The following is a 17,523-nucleotide window of genomic DNA, read 5'->3' as shown; positions in this document are numbered from 1 at the left end:
GGCCAATCAGAAGGCCGGAACCTTCTTGCTTTGGGGCCACAGTGCAACATGCTTAACAAAGCAAAGGCGCAGTCATCACTACTAACCTGATGTGAGAATCTCTTCACCTCATGCATCTGTGGGCTGGACAGTCTGGGGATGCACCTTGGCATCCAAGCTAGCTACCATTAGCTTATGACGCCACCCTTTCTTCCAAATACAGGAAAAAAATAAATAAATAAACAATCTAAATTGTGCGCAGCCAAGTGGCGGAGGGCTTTCGCTTTGGTGGCCTCAGGATCTCATCTCTGATTTTTGCGGATGATGTGGTTCTGTTGGCTTCATCGGGTGAGGGCCTCCAGCTCGCACTGGAGCGGTTCGCAGCCGAGTGTGAAGCAGCGGGAATGAGGATCAGCACCTCCAAATCTGAGGCCATGGTTCTCAGCCGGAAAAGGGTGGAGTGCCCACTCCGGGTCGGGGATGAGGTCCTGCCCCAAGTGGAGGAGTTCAAGTATCTCGGGGTCTTGTTCGCGAGTGATGGGAGAAGGGAGCCGGAGATCGACAGACGGATTGGGGCTGCAGCTGCAGTAATGCAGACGCTGCACCGGTCCGTCGTGGTGAAGAGGGAGCTGAGTGTAAAAGCGAAGCTCTCAATTTACCGGTCGATCTACGTCCCTACCCTCACCTATGGCCACGAGCTGTGGGTAGTGACCGAAAGGACGAGATCGCGGATACAAGCGGCGGAAATGAGCTTCCTCCGAAGGGTGGCTGGCATCTCCCTTAGAGATAGGGTGAGAAGTGCGGCCATCCGGGAGGGGCTCAGAGTAGAGCCGCTGCTTCTCCACATCGAAAGGAGCCAGCTGAGGTGGTTTGGGCATCTGGTAAGGATGCCCCCTGGGCGCCTCCTGGGTGAGGTGTTCCAGGCATGTCCCACCGGGAGGAGGCCCCGGGGCAGACCCAGGACACGCTGGACAGATTATATCTCTCGGCTGGCCTGGGAACGCCTTGGTGTTCGCCCGGATGAGCTGGAGGAGGTGGCTGGGGAGAGGGAGGTCTGGGCCTCTTTGCTTAGGCTGCTGCCCCCGCGACCCGGCCCCGGATAAAGCGGATGAAGATGGATGGATGGATGACAATCTAAATTGCGGGTTTTAAATTCTCTACAGCAGGCACATTGTACTGGCAGTTAAACAGAAACAAAAAAATGGCAGAATAGAGGAAAAAGAGACCGCTCAAACAGCAATAACAATAGTTGTAGTTGCGATTACAGATTGAAAAGAGTCTCAAAAGGAGAGAGAGTGATAGATGGACAGCACTGGGGACTGTGTATCTTAAAGTTGCTCTCCACTCTGAAGCACTGCTACTAATAGATTCACACCATGGGTGACATATAGGGCAGTGAAGTAGCTTTGCAGAGCAGCGTGCGCCACATGACTACATTTATCTCAGTTAAAGCTTGAATAAATGATCTTCAAACTTCTCGTCTCACTTGTAATTCCATCCCAACAATAAATGGTTTTAACCAGTTATTAAATATGTAGCTTTAGACGGCTTGTTTGAAGAACCCATGGAAAACTCTTTTGCTTCACTAACAGTAGTACTGCTAGTATAAAAAAAATTCAACGTTCACTGCAACTACATTTTTAGACAACTAAATGTAAAATTCTCAAGATGCATACAAACAGTGTTAATTGGAACATTATATTTAGTACAGAGCTGTTTAAGTTCTATAGCTGTACACACTGTTGCATAGACTGCAGTTATAATAACTTACGTGCTTTAACGTGTCACTATGGCAGTTGAATAGCATCTTGACGATTTGGTCTGGCCTATCCCGATAGAGTCCCTCATTAAAAAATGCCAACTTTAGAGTAGAAATACATTAGTCTACAGCCTTTTACAAAAACATTTCTCATTTTTAACTACATAATGTTCTTATTTATGACAAATATGGGGTAGTGGTGGTCGTGGAGGGACCACAGGTAACTTGAGTTGTGTGAATCAACCTTGGTTAGCAATCCCATTATATCAGCTGATAGCAGATGAAGGTAATGACAGCCTACATCAGTTGATAGTCCAGCTGCTACAAGCCACTTTACAACTTATCTCCTTAAACAGTGTAATGGCAAGCAGGTGTTCCACACACATGTGAAAGGTGTGGAAAATACAAATGACTGCAAATAGAAATAAATCCTCTTTTATCTATATTGCTCCTCACTGAAATGCAAATGTGACAAGTAAAAATTGCTCTTATTTACACAAACAGATGTGCACTGTTTAGGAGAACTTGCACCTTGCTTACCAGGGTAGCTACTATTAGCTGATATTGCTTGCTAATGAAGGCACAACTCCCACAACAGCCAAATACTACAAATCCTGCAGGTAAGAGTGAAGCATTCAGTGCCCCATGAACCTTATACAATACATAGTACAAATAAAAACAAGGGAGTGTGGGTGTCTGCACCTCGATTGTTGTAATTAGAACTAATGAACACTAATGAACCCAAATTACCTTTGCGTGGGTGCCTGTTTCTCAGATTGTCGTGGCTCACTGTGCTGAGCAGGTGTGCTCTCTCTGAAGGGATTAGGGCTCGCAGTATATTCGTGACACACACATACACACACACACATACACACACTCCAACTGTCCACTAGCATCCTACTGTGTCTGCATCTGCTCTGAAGCATTAAAGCTGTTTTTTTGTTTTTGTCTTTTTGAACTGATGCTGATAACTACAAAAACACTCAAACACTTTTAGAGGAGGCTGGATGCGTTATACAAGTAACACCGCACATGACAAATTGCTCTGTATAATCTGGAGTAAAATCATGTCAGGATGATGAGGATTTATCTTCTGATGGGAAACGATAACAGTGCTACGGCTTCATAAAGTTCAATTAAGCAAGAAATAATTCAACAAATCAGGCCAGTCATGCCTGATGCTTCAGCGTACAGCTTAATACTGTTTGTATTTCTCCTCTTATAGTTCAATCTCCAGTTCTAATTTTTAAAGTTTTCTGGTGGCTCTTCCTGTTTCTCTGGCTTTGACAGCTACATGAATACCCGGCAGGCCGATCTGAGTTGCTCCCGTGGCTCTCTGGGAAGTGAAACAAGACCCACGAGCATTTCATGTAGCTGTGGGCCTTTCTGAAGAAGACAGCACAAACTGATAACAAAACAGACTTTCTAATGTACCTGCTGCAGACTCTATGATAACGAGGCACACAAATAACATCACTTTTCACTCATTAAAAATAAATGACGTACCTTCTTGTAGCTTCTGAGAGGATAATGTCATAGTTAGCTATAATATGGGATTTTGCTGTGGGAAACATTATTTGTGTCTGCTCTGGTACAGACACAGAAAACATCTGAGAACCCCTTTAGATTACATACAGTACTGTTCCCCCCCCCCACCCACCCACCCATTTCTTTACATTATACTTTACTTCCAAGTAGCCAGTGTTTCTTGTCATTTTTGAAGTGGTCTCGAGGAGTAGTTCTTCAGACTTTCTGGATGTCTTTTTAAGTTTTTCTATGGAGAGTGTTGGCAGTTTTTTCCTCTCATTTTCAGTCTTGTCCTTAAACTTGATCACTTCAGAGGATTTTTGTCTGTTAAGTCTCTTAAAACTAAACTATGGACTGTTCAAGCATAAGAAAGGTATCTAATTCAAGGTATGACTCAGTGTTGTATCTATATATAGCAGACAACTTAGCAAGAAATAGCAAACAAATTGAGTAAAGACCACACACAGGACCTGAGAGATGTAATTTTCAGTTCATCCATCTACTGTTACTGAAGGCCAAAGCCTTCAGTAACAGTAATAAATCACAGCAATAGTACATTCATGTACTAATAGTACAACATGACAATATATTAAGTAATCCAAAGTATTCAGAATACGTTACTCTCATTGAGTAGCTTAACGGAATATGTTACAGAATACATTTAGCACCATGTATTCTGTAATCTGTAGTGGAATACATTTTAAAAGTAACCTTTCCAACACTGACCTCCTCAGAGCCTAGACTTCAATTGTTGGGTCTGTGTTTCCACAAGCCCCGCTAGTTCTAGAGACTTATTCATCATGAAGAAAACAAGACAGTCGATCGATCAATCACTTGCGCAAGGGAGGCCTGTGTCCACCACGAAAATGACCTCGACGACGACCTCGTCTTGCGGGCTTTTATTGAGAGACAGTTCACACAAAAAACATCAGAACACCCACATGGTTCTAAGACAAGGTATTGTATGTACATGTGTGAACTCCTGTAAGAATGTGTCTGTGTGTGTGTGTGTGTGTGTGTGTTACCTCCTGCTGACCAAACGGTCGTAAACGTTTATTTTATTTATTTTCGCCATATATAGCTCAAGAATTTTGCAGAATACTTTATAACCAAACAACTCAACAGATTTTCAAGTTCTAAACGTTAAAAGAGAGAAATCTATTAAATAAAATGAATAATATTGACAAAAAGATATAAGGAAAACAATGCAATATTACAGATTAAATTAATTTAACTCCATTGGTTTAAGTGTAAAATTACAGCTAGATGTTTACCTCGATGACAATCTGGCTTTAATTTGAAGGACAAGGATCTAAGTGAGGATAATGTTCACAAACACATGCCGGGGCAAATTACCGTAATTGTCGGGCTATAAGACGCTACTTTTTGCACAAGCTTTGAACCCTGCGGCTTTTAGTGAGGTGCGGCTTTTCTAAGGATTGTCCATGATTTTTGTGATATCGTAAGAGGATTTGTTTTGTTTGTTCCGCTGTTGTACGGCACTACGTTGCCTGGCGGAAGGGCATGTGATCAGACACACAGTATCGGGGTTCAAGAGTGGTATGTTGGTCACATGTCCGTCCGCCAGGCAACGTAGTGCCGTACGAAGTAGCGCGAAAAACAAACCTCAAAGTAGCGCTACGCGTTCAGTGGGAGGCGTGGATGACGAGCGGCAATAAACTTGCGAAAAGCAAGTTATGCCCAACTCCACCAGTGGATTCTGACAGCGTGGAAAAGTGTGAAAACATCCATGATCACCACTGGAGAAGAGGACTTTGGTGGTTTTAGTGCGCAGGAAGATGGTGGTGAATGACTGACTTTTCTTCTTGTTAAAGCCGTGTCACTGCACCTGAGCCTAAAAGGTAGTCCGAATCTATTTTTCTGGTGTGCTGTAGGTTATTGTTATGTGCTACATTTGTTACTCATTTATGAAGCACAGTACATGTTTCGTACTTGTAATTACCGCTACTTGTACATATACCTAAAAAGTTATGCAAATATGTACCCATAACTTGTTTTTCAAAATATGAATAAAAGGGGTGTGTCTCCAAACAGCCATCTCTTTCCTGATAATTCCCTTTGTGCATATTCTCTTACATATGATAAGTCAACATTGAAACACCTGCGGCCTTTAGTCATGTGCGGCTAATGTATGTACAAAACAGGATTTTCCCCTGATATTAGCTTGTGCGGCTAATATTCAGGTGCGCTTTGTAGTCCGGGAAATACGGTAATCATGACAGGAACAAATTAAATTTCTGAGGACTCCAAAAAGAGAAAAAAAGAAAGAGAAACAATTGTGGATGTTCATCAGGTTTGAGCTGTACCGTCTGACAGTCATACACACTGTGAACACATGAAGGAAACCATCTCCAGACTCCTAACAGAGTGACGAATAGTCTGAGGGATCACAAAAAAACATGGACTACAGCAAAGCAACTAAGCTCCTCTCTCCTAATGGCTAATGTGAATGTTTAGTGAATTTAACAATCATGCTGTGTATGTGTGGTGTGGTGCAAGGAGCTGCCCTTCACATGAACAAGCCTGCAGGCTGTTGGAGCAATGTTTTGTGTGTATGCTGCACTCTGCTCTCTGACTGACAGTAAACTCGTGGCACTCAAGTAGAAAGAAAAGAAAGGGCTAGTGCCTTGGGTATTCATTATGATTTTCATATTGAGCCTTCCCCCCCTTTTATTTACCATAAAGTCTCACTGAGATAAAAAAATATATATATATATATATATATATATATATTATACAAGAGAGACCTGACCAGGGTATCACTCATATAAACTTGCATTTTAAAAGAAAACATATACGGCATGATGAAAAAATATCCACAACAAAAATTAACACAGAGACCACTAAAGAGAAAAAACATCCACTAGCTCCCTTCACCAAATTCTGTGAGCCCTTTAAATTCCTCACTGGATGTGCAGACCTGTGAAACACTAAACAAACGAGAAAAACCTTTAGCAGCAACAACTTGGAGTGATACTTTCTTTAAAACTTTATCAGCTTTGCACATCGTTTGGGAGAGATTTTGGCGCACTCTTCTTTACAGCATAACTTTGGTTCACTGATGTTTGGGGGTATTTGTTTATGAGCAGCTCTCTGAAGGTTTCAACCACAGTATTTCAATCGATGTAAAATCTTTGGCCAGGCAATTGAAACATCTTTAATCTTTTCTTTTTAAGCCCTTTTGTTGTAGATTTGCTGTAGATTGTGTTGTTGCGTACAATAAATAAAACATACATGGTCAACTTAATGACAGCAATGTACCCAGGCAGGTGCTGTGGTTGCAAAAAAAGCCCAAATCATCATCCCTCCACCGCCGTGCTTGATAGTTGATATGAGGTGTTTGTATCGATATGCTGTGATTGGTTTACAGCAAACGTGTACGCATTATGATCAAACATCACTTTGGTCTCATCTTCTTAAACGACATAGTTCGAGAAGTCTTGTGGTTTGTTCAGATGCATCTTTGCAAGTCTAACCCATGATGTCATCTTCTTTTCAGAGAGAAGAGCCTTTCCCCTGGGAACATTTTTTAAAAAGCCATACGCGTCTTTTTGTCTTTTCACTGTCATGAACTGTAACATTTAACATTTTTATGCTAACTCAGGCCTGTATAGCCTGTGAATCTTATCCTAATCTAGTGCTCAGAACATTAAATTCTGCATCGTTCATGGACAATCGACAAGATTTCTGTTGGAAGAATCTTTGACATTTTGACATTTGACAGTCCAAACCTTTGTTCTTCTTCAACAGAGGGTCTTGTGAACTTTGCATAGATACAACACCCACTTCCCCTTGAGATTCATTTCACAGATAAATGGTACGATGGAGCCTAGATGTCAGGACATCTCTTGTACCAGAGATGTCCTGACATTTTCCTTTAGAATTTACTGGTATAATTTGGAGTCAATTCGTCTATTACTGATAACACAGGAACATTACTTCCAAACCAATTTTTCTGCTGCATTTAGAGCTCCCACTTGTTACTGTTATCTAATCATCAAATGATTCCAGAGTAAGGCTGATAAACCACAAAAGAACAGGCTGACCGCTTTCCTAACAGTACATGTCAGGGTGACATCGGGGTGATGTAGCCCCAAAATTTAGCTCGAAAACCTGATGCAGCAAATTGAAGCTGATGGCTGAGACCAGTAACAACCAGCTGGCTAAAATGCGACACACGAGACAGCGGACCCCTGAAAGTTAGGGTTATCCATGGTTGGTTTGGGCATTTGTTGTTAGTGTCCAAGGTTTCATATCCCCAACCGAGAGCTATTTAAATGCAGGCATAATGACGGTAAGCGGCTGTTTGGACAGAAGCTAAGCTCTGTGTCTTTTTCTCTCTAGGGACTCCTATTTCTTCCGCTGCTAATAAAGCCATTTGCACACCTACACAGACACACACCTGTATGAGTGCAAGTGCATGCTGAGGTCACACCGGTAGCCCCACACACACACACATCAGGTGTAAGTGGATCAGACCTGCCAGATGGCTGTGGAACCATTCCTCTGCTTGATGTGAAAAACACTCGCTTTTTTAAATGGCCATCTCCTGCTTTTAACTCTGCCCCGTGTTAATCAAAGGAAAATCATGCACCTACAAGGAACGGTGGGGAGTGGCACCAAGTGGGGCAAGAAATGGCTGGAAAATCACAGTGGGAACTGAGTTTGGGTGACAGAAAGGCTGCCACTTCAAAGGGAGAGATAAAAGTTTTGTAATCTGCACCCCGATGCTCTTCAACTTTGTCCCCTCCCTTAATTTGGTGTTACATTGGTCATCCTCAGCTCTCCTATCATCATCACCGTCGCCTTCATCTGATCCCCGGTCTGAGCATGAGCGAGTATAGGAGATTTTATGGCGTAACTTTGAAGATGGCTTTGAAAACTAATGTAATCAAATGCAATTTTTTTTATCAGACACAAATGATATCTTTGTGCTTTTCTGCTTTGTTTACATGAAAAGAAACAATTTAGAAGTAGACAGGAGCTGATGTTCAGAGATACAGCCGACTGCCAGTACGTGGGAGGAAAGTCAATGAATAATGAAACGACCTCCTAAGTCTCAGTAACATATAATAAAGCTATTTATCATGTCTCGTACCCGCCGGCTGGTCACGAAGGCAGCATGTCATTAAAAATGAGCAGATGTCCCTACCTCAGGAGGAGCTTACGTTTGCAAGGCAGAGATAATCCAGCTAAGCATCCTGTGGAATTCACACATGCTTACACATACATCTGAGTGCTAGACCAACCCAAATGTAACACAGGGGTGCCAAATATAAGGAATGGGGGGCAGAATTAGGACAACCAAAGAGTCCAGTCCGGCCCACTTGATGCTTTGAAAAATGTGAAAGAAGGCATCAATTTTTGGACTTTTAACTGTGTTTTACAACCTTTCTTAATGTTTTAGACATTGCCCACAGTCAATCACACCAATTTTACTAATTAATAAATAAGCAATTAAACAGAAACCTTTGCATTTTTGTACTTACTGTAGAAATATCTAGAAATATGCATAGAAATAAAAAAAAGAAATGAAAAAAGAAAAAAGAAACAACCTTTCCTGCAAAAAAAATGAGGACATTTTTCATGAATTACCAAAAACTTTCTATTTTTGGGAGTCTGGGCAACGAGCTAACAGAATGATTTCTTTAATTTTACACATTTATTTCTTACAATTTAAGCCAGATATTAATTATGCTGACAGACTTCTTCCAGCAGCATTACTTTATCTTGTAGAAAAAACTGAGACCTACTGCTGAAACTATACGTCTTTTTCTTTTATCCAGACAGCGCTCATTAAATGTGTAGTTACACTTTGTTACACTAACATAAAGGGGAGTTTCACTGGTCTGGCCCACTTGAGCTCAAAGTGGGCTATATGTGACCCATATTGTTAATAACTTAGCTCTAACATCTCCATTTCTCCAAGCTGGAGCCGATCCCAGGTACAAGAGAGACGAGAGACATTGCCCATATCATCCTTGCTTGTGAACGAGATGATCCACAGACCACTTTGCGTAGCATAAATGAAACAACATTCTTTCAGAACCTGAATAGAAATGAGGTGCAACTGACAAACAGGTGAGTCTGATCTTACCCTGATGTTATCGAAGGATGCTTTGTTGGTGACGTCGTACAGAAGCAGCAGAGCTGAGGAGAGAAAATAAAAATGTCACATATGAAAATGGATCGAACTTCATGTCACAAAATTACAAGTGATCAGATTATTTAGCGTGTTTGGTGGCAACAAACAGTTCACAACATCCAGAAAGTATTTTCTTACACCTCTTTCCCACCACTGTGGCGCCAATTCATTGACAGTTTTATGATCTAACTCAGACCTTCCCAAAGTGTGGGGCCCGCCCCCTAGGGGGGGTGCAGAGCCATTGCAGGGGGGGCGCGGAATGAAAAGGGGGGGAAAAAACAAAACGCTTGGACACTGCTAGCACGGGGCGCCCACAGAAACGCAAAGCAGGAGATGAAGCATCGCTGAATATGTTTCCAAACCAACTTCATTCTAAGCCAAAGACTAGAAAATATGGTGAAGCAAATCTTCCCTTTGATTTCACCTGCACAAGTGCCGAGGTTGGTCTCCCCTGCAGAATTGGTTTTCCCTTCGTCAGGAGCACCGCTGGGCTGTTTAAATCACGGACAAACAGTATCCCACAGTTGTTTATGTTTTTAAACCCATTTTGCACAGAGGGGCATTTTTTGAAAAATGTATTGATAGCAATAATGAATATTATTACACAGAAAAAAAACTACACGTAAAATAATCACACTGTGATGCCTCTGCCTTTGTAAATGGAGCAACAGTAACTGCATGTGTGTATGCAAGCGTGTAAAACCTGCAGATAGTCAGATTAGCAGTATTTTTTCTCTCTCTGCCATTCTGCAATTCATCTCATGTAAACAATAACGTGGCACACAGCGTGACGTGAAAAAGGCACATACCTTTGACGTTGTGTGACAAACTCTGTATTCCTCGTCCACAGGTAAACGCAAAAAAGGAGTTTAAAAAATCTCAGTTTTCGGTGATTCGAAACGCCGTTTACGTGTGGACGAAACAGCTGCGTTTTCAAAGAAGGGGGGCGCAAACATTTTTCTTGTAAAACAAGGGGGGCCCAGCAAAAAAAGTTTGGGAACCACTGATCTAACTCACACTTTGAGAACTCAGCATGATGCAGGCCTTGTTTTTGCTGCCACAGCGCGGGTGAAAAAGAGGTGATCGGGACAGTTTACTGGCGGTGGTGCCAATTTTTGTCTGCTTTCACAAAGTTATTGATTCACCACAATAATCAATACAGACACTGTAATCACTATTAGTGCTGCTTGGAGTGATCACTGAGCATGTTCATATTAGCAGTGGCTCACAGTGATGAGGTATTTCATGATCAACAAGAGCACTCAGTGTTAGGGTGCCTGGGTCGTCAGCCCCGTGTTGTGTTTTTGGTTCTTTGATTTTGTTTATTTCATTATATTCTAGCTTTGTCTTATGGGTTATAGGATTATTCTTAGTTTAGGTTCTCTGTGTGGGTTTTGTTTGAGTTTTAGTGTTCTGGTTTTCTGTCTGTGATCCATAGTTGCTGTCTCCCCTGTCTGCTGTATCCCTGTGTCAAGTCTGCATCTCTGTGTTATATTTCCTGTTTTACTTTTAAAGTCTGTGTCTATTGTATCAGGTTTTGCTTCCTTGGTCGCTTTAGACCTGATTTGTCTCAGCTGTGTTTCCCTCCTGTTTCCAATTCCCCGATTGCTCCCTCTGTGTATTTAAGCCTTGTGTTTCTCTGTGTCAGTGTTGCGATCTACTCTCATTCATGCTGTGTGTTCTGTCTGCCTGACTGCCCAAGTTTATTCTTTGGGTTTTGGAAGTTGTTACTTTGAGTTTAGCATTAAAGCTGTTTTTTGAGTTCACGTTTTGTCTCCGGAGTCTGTATAATTTTACCATTTCTGCCTGCACACAGCCTAAACATGACACTCAGAGCTCCCTCTGAAGGGCAAGGTTTACACTACAATTCAGAGGTTTTTATGAAGTTTTTATAAAACATGCTGACTTACACTTTTTTATAGATCATTTATGCTGATGTCAGCATTGTTTACATACGAAAATGGTGTATTTTATCATCGTTGCCTATGTGATTGGAGCAGAATTGGCTTCTATGAGACATTAAATCTTGAAAACTTATATAGTCATGCATCTATTTGATGGCAATGATGACGAGGTTTCACCGACACGCAGCTGTTTTTTTTTTTTTTTAATATATCCTCTTCTAAATGTCAAGGTAGACTACAGATTACAGATGGCTGTACAGAAAATGAGCCTTGCTTTAGCCATGCATGTTTTCCAGAACTTTGCAAAATCTAATTAGATTTTACTCACAAAAGGTCAACATAGATGCATGTGGGAAATTTTGCACCATAATTACATAGGAGAACACACCATAAATATTAGACATCTCATATCTCCCAACAAATTGAACCTAACTGTATTACAAGACACGTGTAGATGATGGAGGTATGCATTTTTCCAACTATCTAACTAAAAAGTGATTTTTCTGGTATTTTAATGCTCCAAAAATCTCTCTGGATTTCGCTGGATGAAAAACTTAAAATAAAATGCCCCCCGCTGTTACGTGAGCAAAGTGCTGATCTCTTTCATTTACCACGGTATTAGCATTATATCTGACAACATAATTGCGCGCGTGAATTCTAATTACCTCCAACTGCATTGTTCGGCTGTGGAGCACAATATCACCTCAGGCGTTACTGGAGGGTGAGCATTATAAAGCTCGAGACAGAAAGAAAAACTCATTACACCTGTGAGGGCAATTCCAAGTCATTTTCACAGCTTGAACAACCTTCTCTTTTAAGAATTAGCGTAAGCTATTTACCTCCCCAGCACCTCCTCTCCTCCTACTGCATGTAATCCCTCCAGCCATCTTCTCCACTACTTACATCTCACTCCATCCTCATTCTGCCACTTTATTCCATGCACACCCTAAAGTATGTCTCCTGTTTACTCTCCTTACTCATCCCCCGATCCCGGCACTCCAGAGTCGAGGCTGCATTTTTGCCTATTTTGGATTAAATCCTTTGTTTGTTCATTCCAGCCAGACAAGTGCGTGAAGGGTGTTTAATGAGTTGTAATCACCGTCAGCTCCAGCCAAACTGAAAAAGCACAGTGAGGGGGAGAGGGAAGCATGAGGAAAGAAGATAGGAAGGACAGAGCGAGGAAGCAAGAGATGATCTGCCACCACAAGTTAATTTCCTCTCCCGTTGCTCCTGTTGTTTATACGATACTAGAAGAAGACGAGAGTAAACCACAGGGAGTTGCTTTCCTTCACCCTCCCTAATCCAATTACATCTTGCCAAAAGCAAGACAGATGAAGTTGGAGAGCTTTCTCACAGAAGCTGAGAAGCAGAGTTTAGTTATCACAGGTTGCAAAATAATAGGCAGAAGAATGAACTCTGCAAAGAAAAAAAGAGAAATACCGCTGGTTTTAGGTGTTGGTGTATGATTATTGCATATTAATGTGTGCAAAACGTTTGAAAGTGTGCCTCAGTCTCTATGTGGGTACTCGGATTCATCTGCAATCACAGAGTCAGTCACAGATTCAAATGCTCAAGTGTACTGAGGTTTGCACAGGGTCAAAAACGCAAGTACAATTTGCACATGTGTGACAGAATATGCAAATATAATCAGTCAGAAATATGATTGTGAATAGCCTCAGTGCCCTCAGACAGCCCCTCAGTCGGCTGTCTTTGGGTCTGACAATGCATAAGCGGTGGATTACACTATTCACTAAATAGCTGCAAGTCAGGATTGCTAACGTACAACTACTGGTACAAGTAAGAAGATGTTGTGGGGTGGGATAGATTAGGGTAAAGCGTTGCCTGTTTCTCTTTGAGAAAATAATTAGTTTTAAAGTTAGTGTGTAAAATATTGGCCACTACAGTCAACTGAGTTCTGCTTTCTTACCCCTCCCAGTTCAAGAGCATAATCATAGCTATGTTGGCTGCTGTAAGACAAAATATTTAAGTCAGTCAAGGAAGATCAAAACCATTAAATGTACCGCATAATTGCTGGTGTGTTTCTGCTACTGTCTGGACAGCAGTTTTTCATTATGTGTGGAAGTCTACTGTTGACTGTTTACCTCAGCTGTCAATGCTGGGTGAGAAGTGTCCACATCTCTTTGCTCTGAAAGAAGACGTAAAAGTTTGTGAAAGGAGTCCAACACGGGTAAATGAGCCAAAGAGGCTCACTTCTGACCAATGAGAACCAAACTGATGTGAGCTGTTGAGGATATCCCGAATCAGTACTGTTTTTGCTACTGTGAGCCTCTGTTAGTCACTTCTTACCCCAAAGTAGAGAGTAAATAGACAATACTCATTTGACAATAAAAGGGTATGTCAAAATGAGGTGATGTAGGAGTTTCAAATTGATACCTCAATTGATTGACCTCAAGGTCAGAGGTCAAGTTTTCTGAAAATCTTTTGAATGCGATAACTCCAGAACAATGCAATATAGGATTTTGATACCACAGGTGTGTCTCCTAGAAGGCTGAGGGGTTACAGGGCAGTCACCAGCATTTTTACCAATTAGTAAAATATGAGGTGTTAAACGTTATTCTGCTGAGAGCCAGCTAATCGCTTTTCTTTAGATGCTTCCAGTCTTCCTTTTAAAATAATTGCTCTTCCCCTGTTTAAATGTGTAGCATGCATTTATTTTCTATCGCCATTTCAACTACTTTTTCTTGTAATGGTGTAAATGTGCATGTTTTTCATGGTTTAGAAAAATACATTAACTACTGGACACACACATAGACCGGTGAGAGGTTATAAATGACAGTCGCTAAAGTAAATGAAACGTCTTTTGAGCTCTCTGATGTGTGGCACTAAAATGTGAAAAAAAAGCCCTCATGTTCAGACTTTGTACTGAAAGCAGAAAAAGGCCTTTTGTCACAAATGAGGGAGTTTGAGACTTCCCCTTAATTGCTGTGACATTTGTTTGGGCAGAAAGCTGAGAGCAGAAAGCTGAAGGTAAAAGTGTGTTTTATATGCAGGCAACACACCGTGGCATCACTCATTCCACAGCTCAGTGAAAACAAGGATTCTCACTCATATCATATCAGTTTCAGACAGCCAATCCACCAACACACCTTTCATCTTTGCATGTGACCCCAGCACAAACTATTATCAGTATTACACACAACATGAATGACTTTGTGAGCCACTACCACCTTGACAATCCAAGTGCGTGCATGAAAGTTTGAGCAAGAGATGGAGAGTGAAGTGATCCATAAAGAGTACTGCCATCCATCATCTCTCAGATGATAATCTGTGCCAATAATCACTTGCTGACCTTGCCTGCTCTCCTTCCGTTGAATATACAGATCGTATCCATATAAATGCAAATAGGAGCAGGTCAGAAATGTGCTGTTGAGTATTGTGACTGCTGAATGTTAAATTTGCAAAATACACCTTAATATCTTACTTTACCTGAAACTGTAACATTTCATAATCATGATTATTTAATTAATTTTTACAGTTAAACAATGAGATTATAATAAAGGAAAATTAACATGTGCATGTGACTTTTTTATTTTTTTAGCTAAGCTATAATACATATCATATTATTATGACACTGTCTTTTTTTGTGTGTGTTTTCCACTAACATCTTTGGTATGATCAGGCGTAACCAAACTTGCCCATTCTTGGCCCTTGAAAGCGTATGATGTCATCAGACTGTCAAGCAACTACATACGAATGTGCTAAAATGACCCATTTGTAGCTTTTATGCACCTATAGTAACCACCACAGTAATTTAGCCAATTTTAAACATACCATATTTTCTGCAATATAAGGCGCACTTAAAATCCTTTAATTTTCTCAAATATTGACAGTGCGCCTTACAATCCGGTGCACCTTATGTATGAATTCTGGTTGTGCTTACTGACTTCGAACTCATTTTATGTAGTACACGGCGCTCAAAAATCTGTCAAAAAATGCTTTAGTACGACTTTGGTAAGCTACAAAGCCGCACCGTTTGATGGATTGTTGGAGCATTACGGCTACCATAGTCAGGAGCCTCGCGGAGTGATCTGGGTCCAAAACTCCATCCGCTTCTGGCCCCAAAGTCAAACGAACAGTGCGGGATCACTGACAGTTAAAAACTGGCTAAATTCTTTCATCTTTAATAAAATGATCAGCGTTGATGCTTTACCAGTTATAACAATTAGGTTTAACATCCAGGCACCCATGAAAACAGAATTTATTAAATTTAACGGAAATCAGGAGGAAGTTAGCAGGAAGTTAGCTCGCTAGTTTCCACCTAAACATGACATAGCATGTTCTGACTGAGAGATTTCGGAAAAATTCAAACGTACAGCTCTGCTATCACTTCCGACATAAATGAAGACAGAAAACTAAACAGCAGTGACGTTTGTAGGGTTACTGAAGTTGGGCTAGCTGGTATATAATGATGTGCTACGTGGTCACTAGCAACACAGCTATGTTAGCATAACATAAACACAGTGAAGCTGGAGGATGAACGATAACTTTTTTCCACTCGATAAAAGTCAACGTGAGGGTTCCTGATGGTTAGGGACAAATGCAATCGCATGGCAGGATGCTGTAAACTGACCAAACTTCAGTCAGGAGAACAACTGAGATAATCCATCCACAAAACGAGGTTAGTCATTAATATACTGCAACAACACGGGAATAGAGCAGCTGCGAGAGAATTCAGCATTAATGAATCAATGGTACGGAACTGGAGGCAGTGTTGCCAACTCCTCAGTAAGGAAAATCGCTATTGGCTGTCCTAAAAGTCGCTAGAAGTCGCTAAATGACGTCATCACCTAATTTGCATAATTGGTCATGCTAATGTAATTGTAACCTACGTGGTTGGAGAGAGAAATAACATCGTGGAAGAGACATAAAGTTAGTAAAAAACGTCCTAAATGCATTTAGAATTTATTTAGAACTACAAATTAAATTTCTTTTAGCAATTATTGTTTTTTTTAATGTCACAATTCCAACCCTGCTCCTTAATCCGGGCTTGGACCAGCAAAAGTGACCCGAAATAGGCACTCTGGTGGAGTTACTTTGTGTGTGTGTGTTTATAAGTAGTTTTAAACCTTGTGATCCACAAAACAGCATAAGAGTAAAAGAGTAAAAGAAGAACTGACTGCATTACAGCACCCGCTGCTTGTTGAGAGTAAAAGCGATATGCGCTTTCACGTCTTTTTTTAGCAACTTTTTTTAGAAAAAAAGTCGCTAGGGGGTCTGAAAACTCGCTAAATATAGCGACAAAGTCGCTAAGTTGGCAACACTGACTGGAGGAAGCAAGAAGAATGAGTTGATTAAAGTTTGACTTATCTGACTGTTCTGTTTCGCTTAATGCACCTTATAATCCGGTGCGCCTTATGGTCTAAAATATACGGTAGTCATTTTTGAGCACTTCATACTGTGATGTTTGCAGCATCAATATTGCATTATGTCATTTGTCACATTAACTTTTAAATCAAGTGACTATATCAAAAGTTTAAATGTATAAATGCACTGTGTAAATTAGCCCAGTGTACAAAATCATCAAATACATTTTGTGAGGTATTGAGCAAAACATAACTCAAGTAAATATGCAACCATAATGAAAGTTAAGTTATGAATAACTAACGAGCTATTCCCTTATTCACGAGGGTTCACAAGAGCAGGTTCCTCCATGTTTTGATTCGTTAGATTTGTGCACCAGATGCCCTTTCTGAAGAAACCCCAAAGACTGAAATGGACATATTTAACTGATTATTTCAGTTCCTGTCCATACTTCTGAGAACAGGATAACACAGCACCACAACAAATGACATTAAATTGGCTTCACTATGTGCTTTACTGCCTTTTTACTTTTATGGTTTATATTTGCAATAAAAAAAACCACATAGTACACCAAATTATCTGCTGTGCCTATAAGCTCAGTTATCCAGTAAAAGGCTCATTAATGTGAAATTATTCTGAAAGGTCAAAAACACTACACTGATGTGGAAGGAGGTGGTAAAGAACTCTACACCTGTATATTAAATTAAAGGTAACTGATTAATCATCAGACTGTCTGCTTTCAAAAACATTAGGAATTCATACACAGATTCTTTTTTTATAGTAGACTTCTAAAACGTATAACAGACAGCTGGTGTTTAGAGTACAGAATCAATAATATCTACAAACAGCATTAAAATGATGGTCCA

General features: G+C 40.8%; 1 protein-coding gene across 2 annotated transcripts in view; it reads right to left on the bottom strand.

Annotated features, from left to right (window-relative positions):
- rab26 (RAB26, member RAS oncogene family) overlaps positions 1-17,523 on the bottom strand; it is a 122,850-nt gene that overhangs the window by 37,261 nt on the left and 68,066 nt on the right. For both annotated transcript variants that reach the window (XM_087845302.1, XM_087845301.1), the window contains exon 5: positions 9,384-9,436. In XM_087845302.1, coding sequence (XP_087701428.1) covers positions 9,384-9,436 — 53 coding nt within the window. The remainder of the gene's footprint in view (positions 1-9,383; positions 9,437-17,523) is intronic.

Source organism: Neolamprologus brichardi, chromosome 8 (assembly GCF_056152115.1).
Source record: "Neolamprologus brichardi isolate AB-2024 chromosome 8, ASM5615211v1, whole genome shotgun sequence".
Classification (NCBI taxonomy): domain Eukaryota; kingdom Metazoa; phylum Chordata; class Actinopteri; order Cichliformes; family Cichlidae; genus Neolamprologus; species Neolamprologus brichardi.
This window is presented reverse-complemented; position numbering and strand designations above follow the sequence as displayed.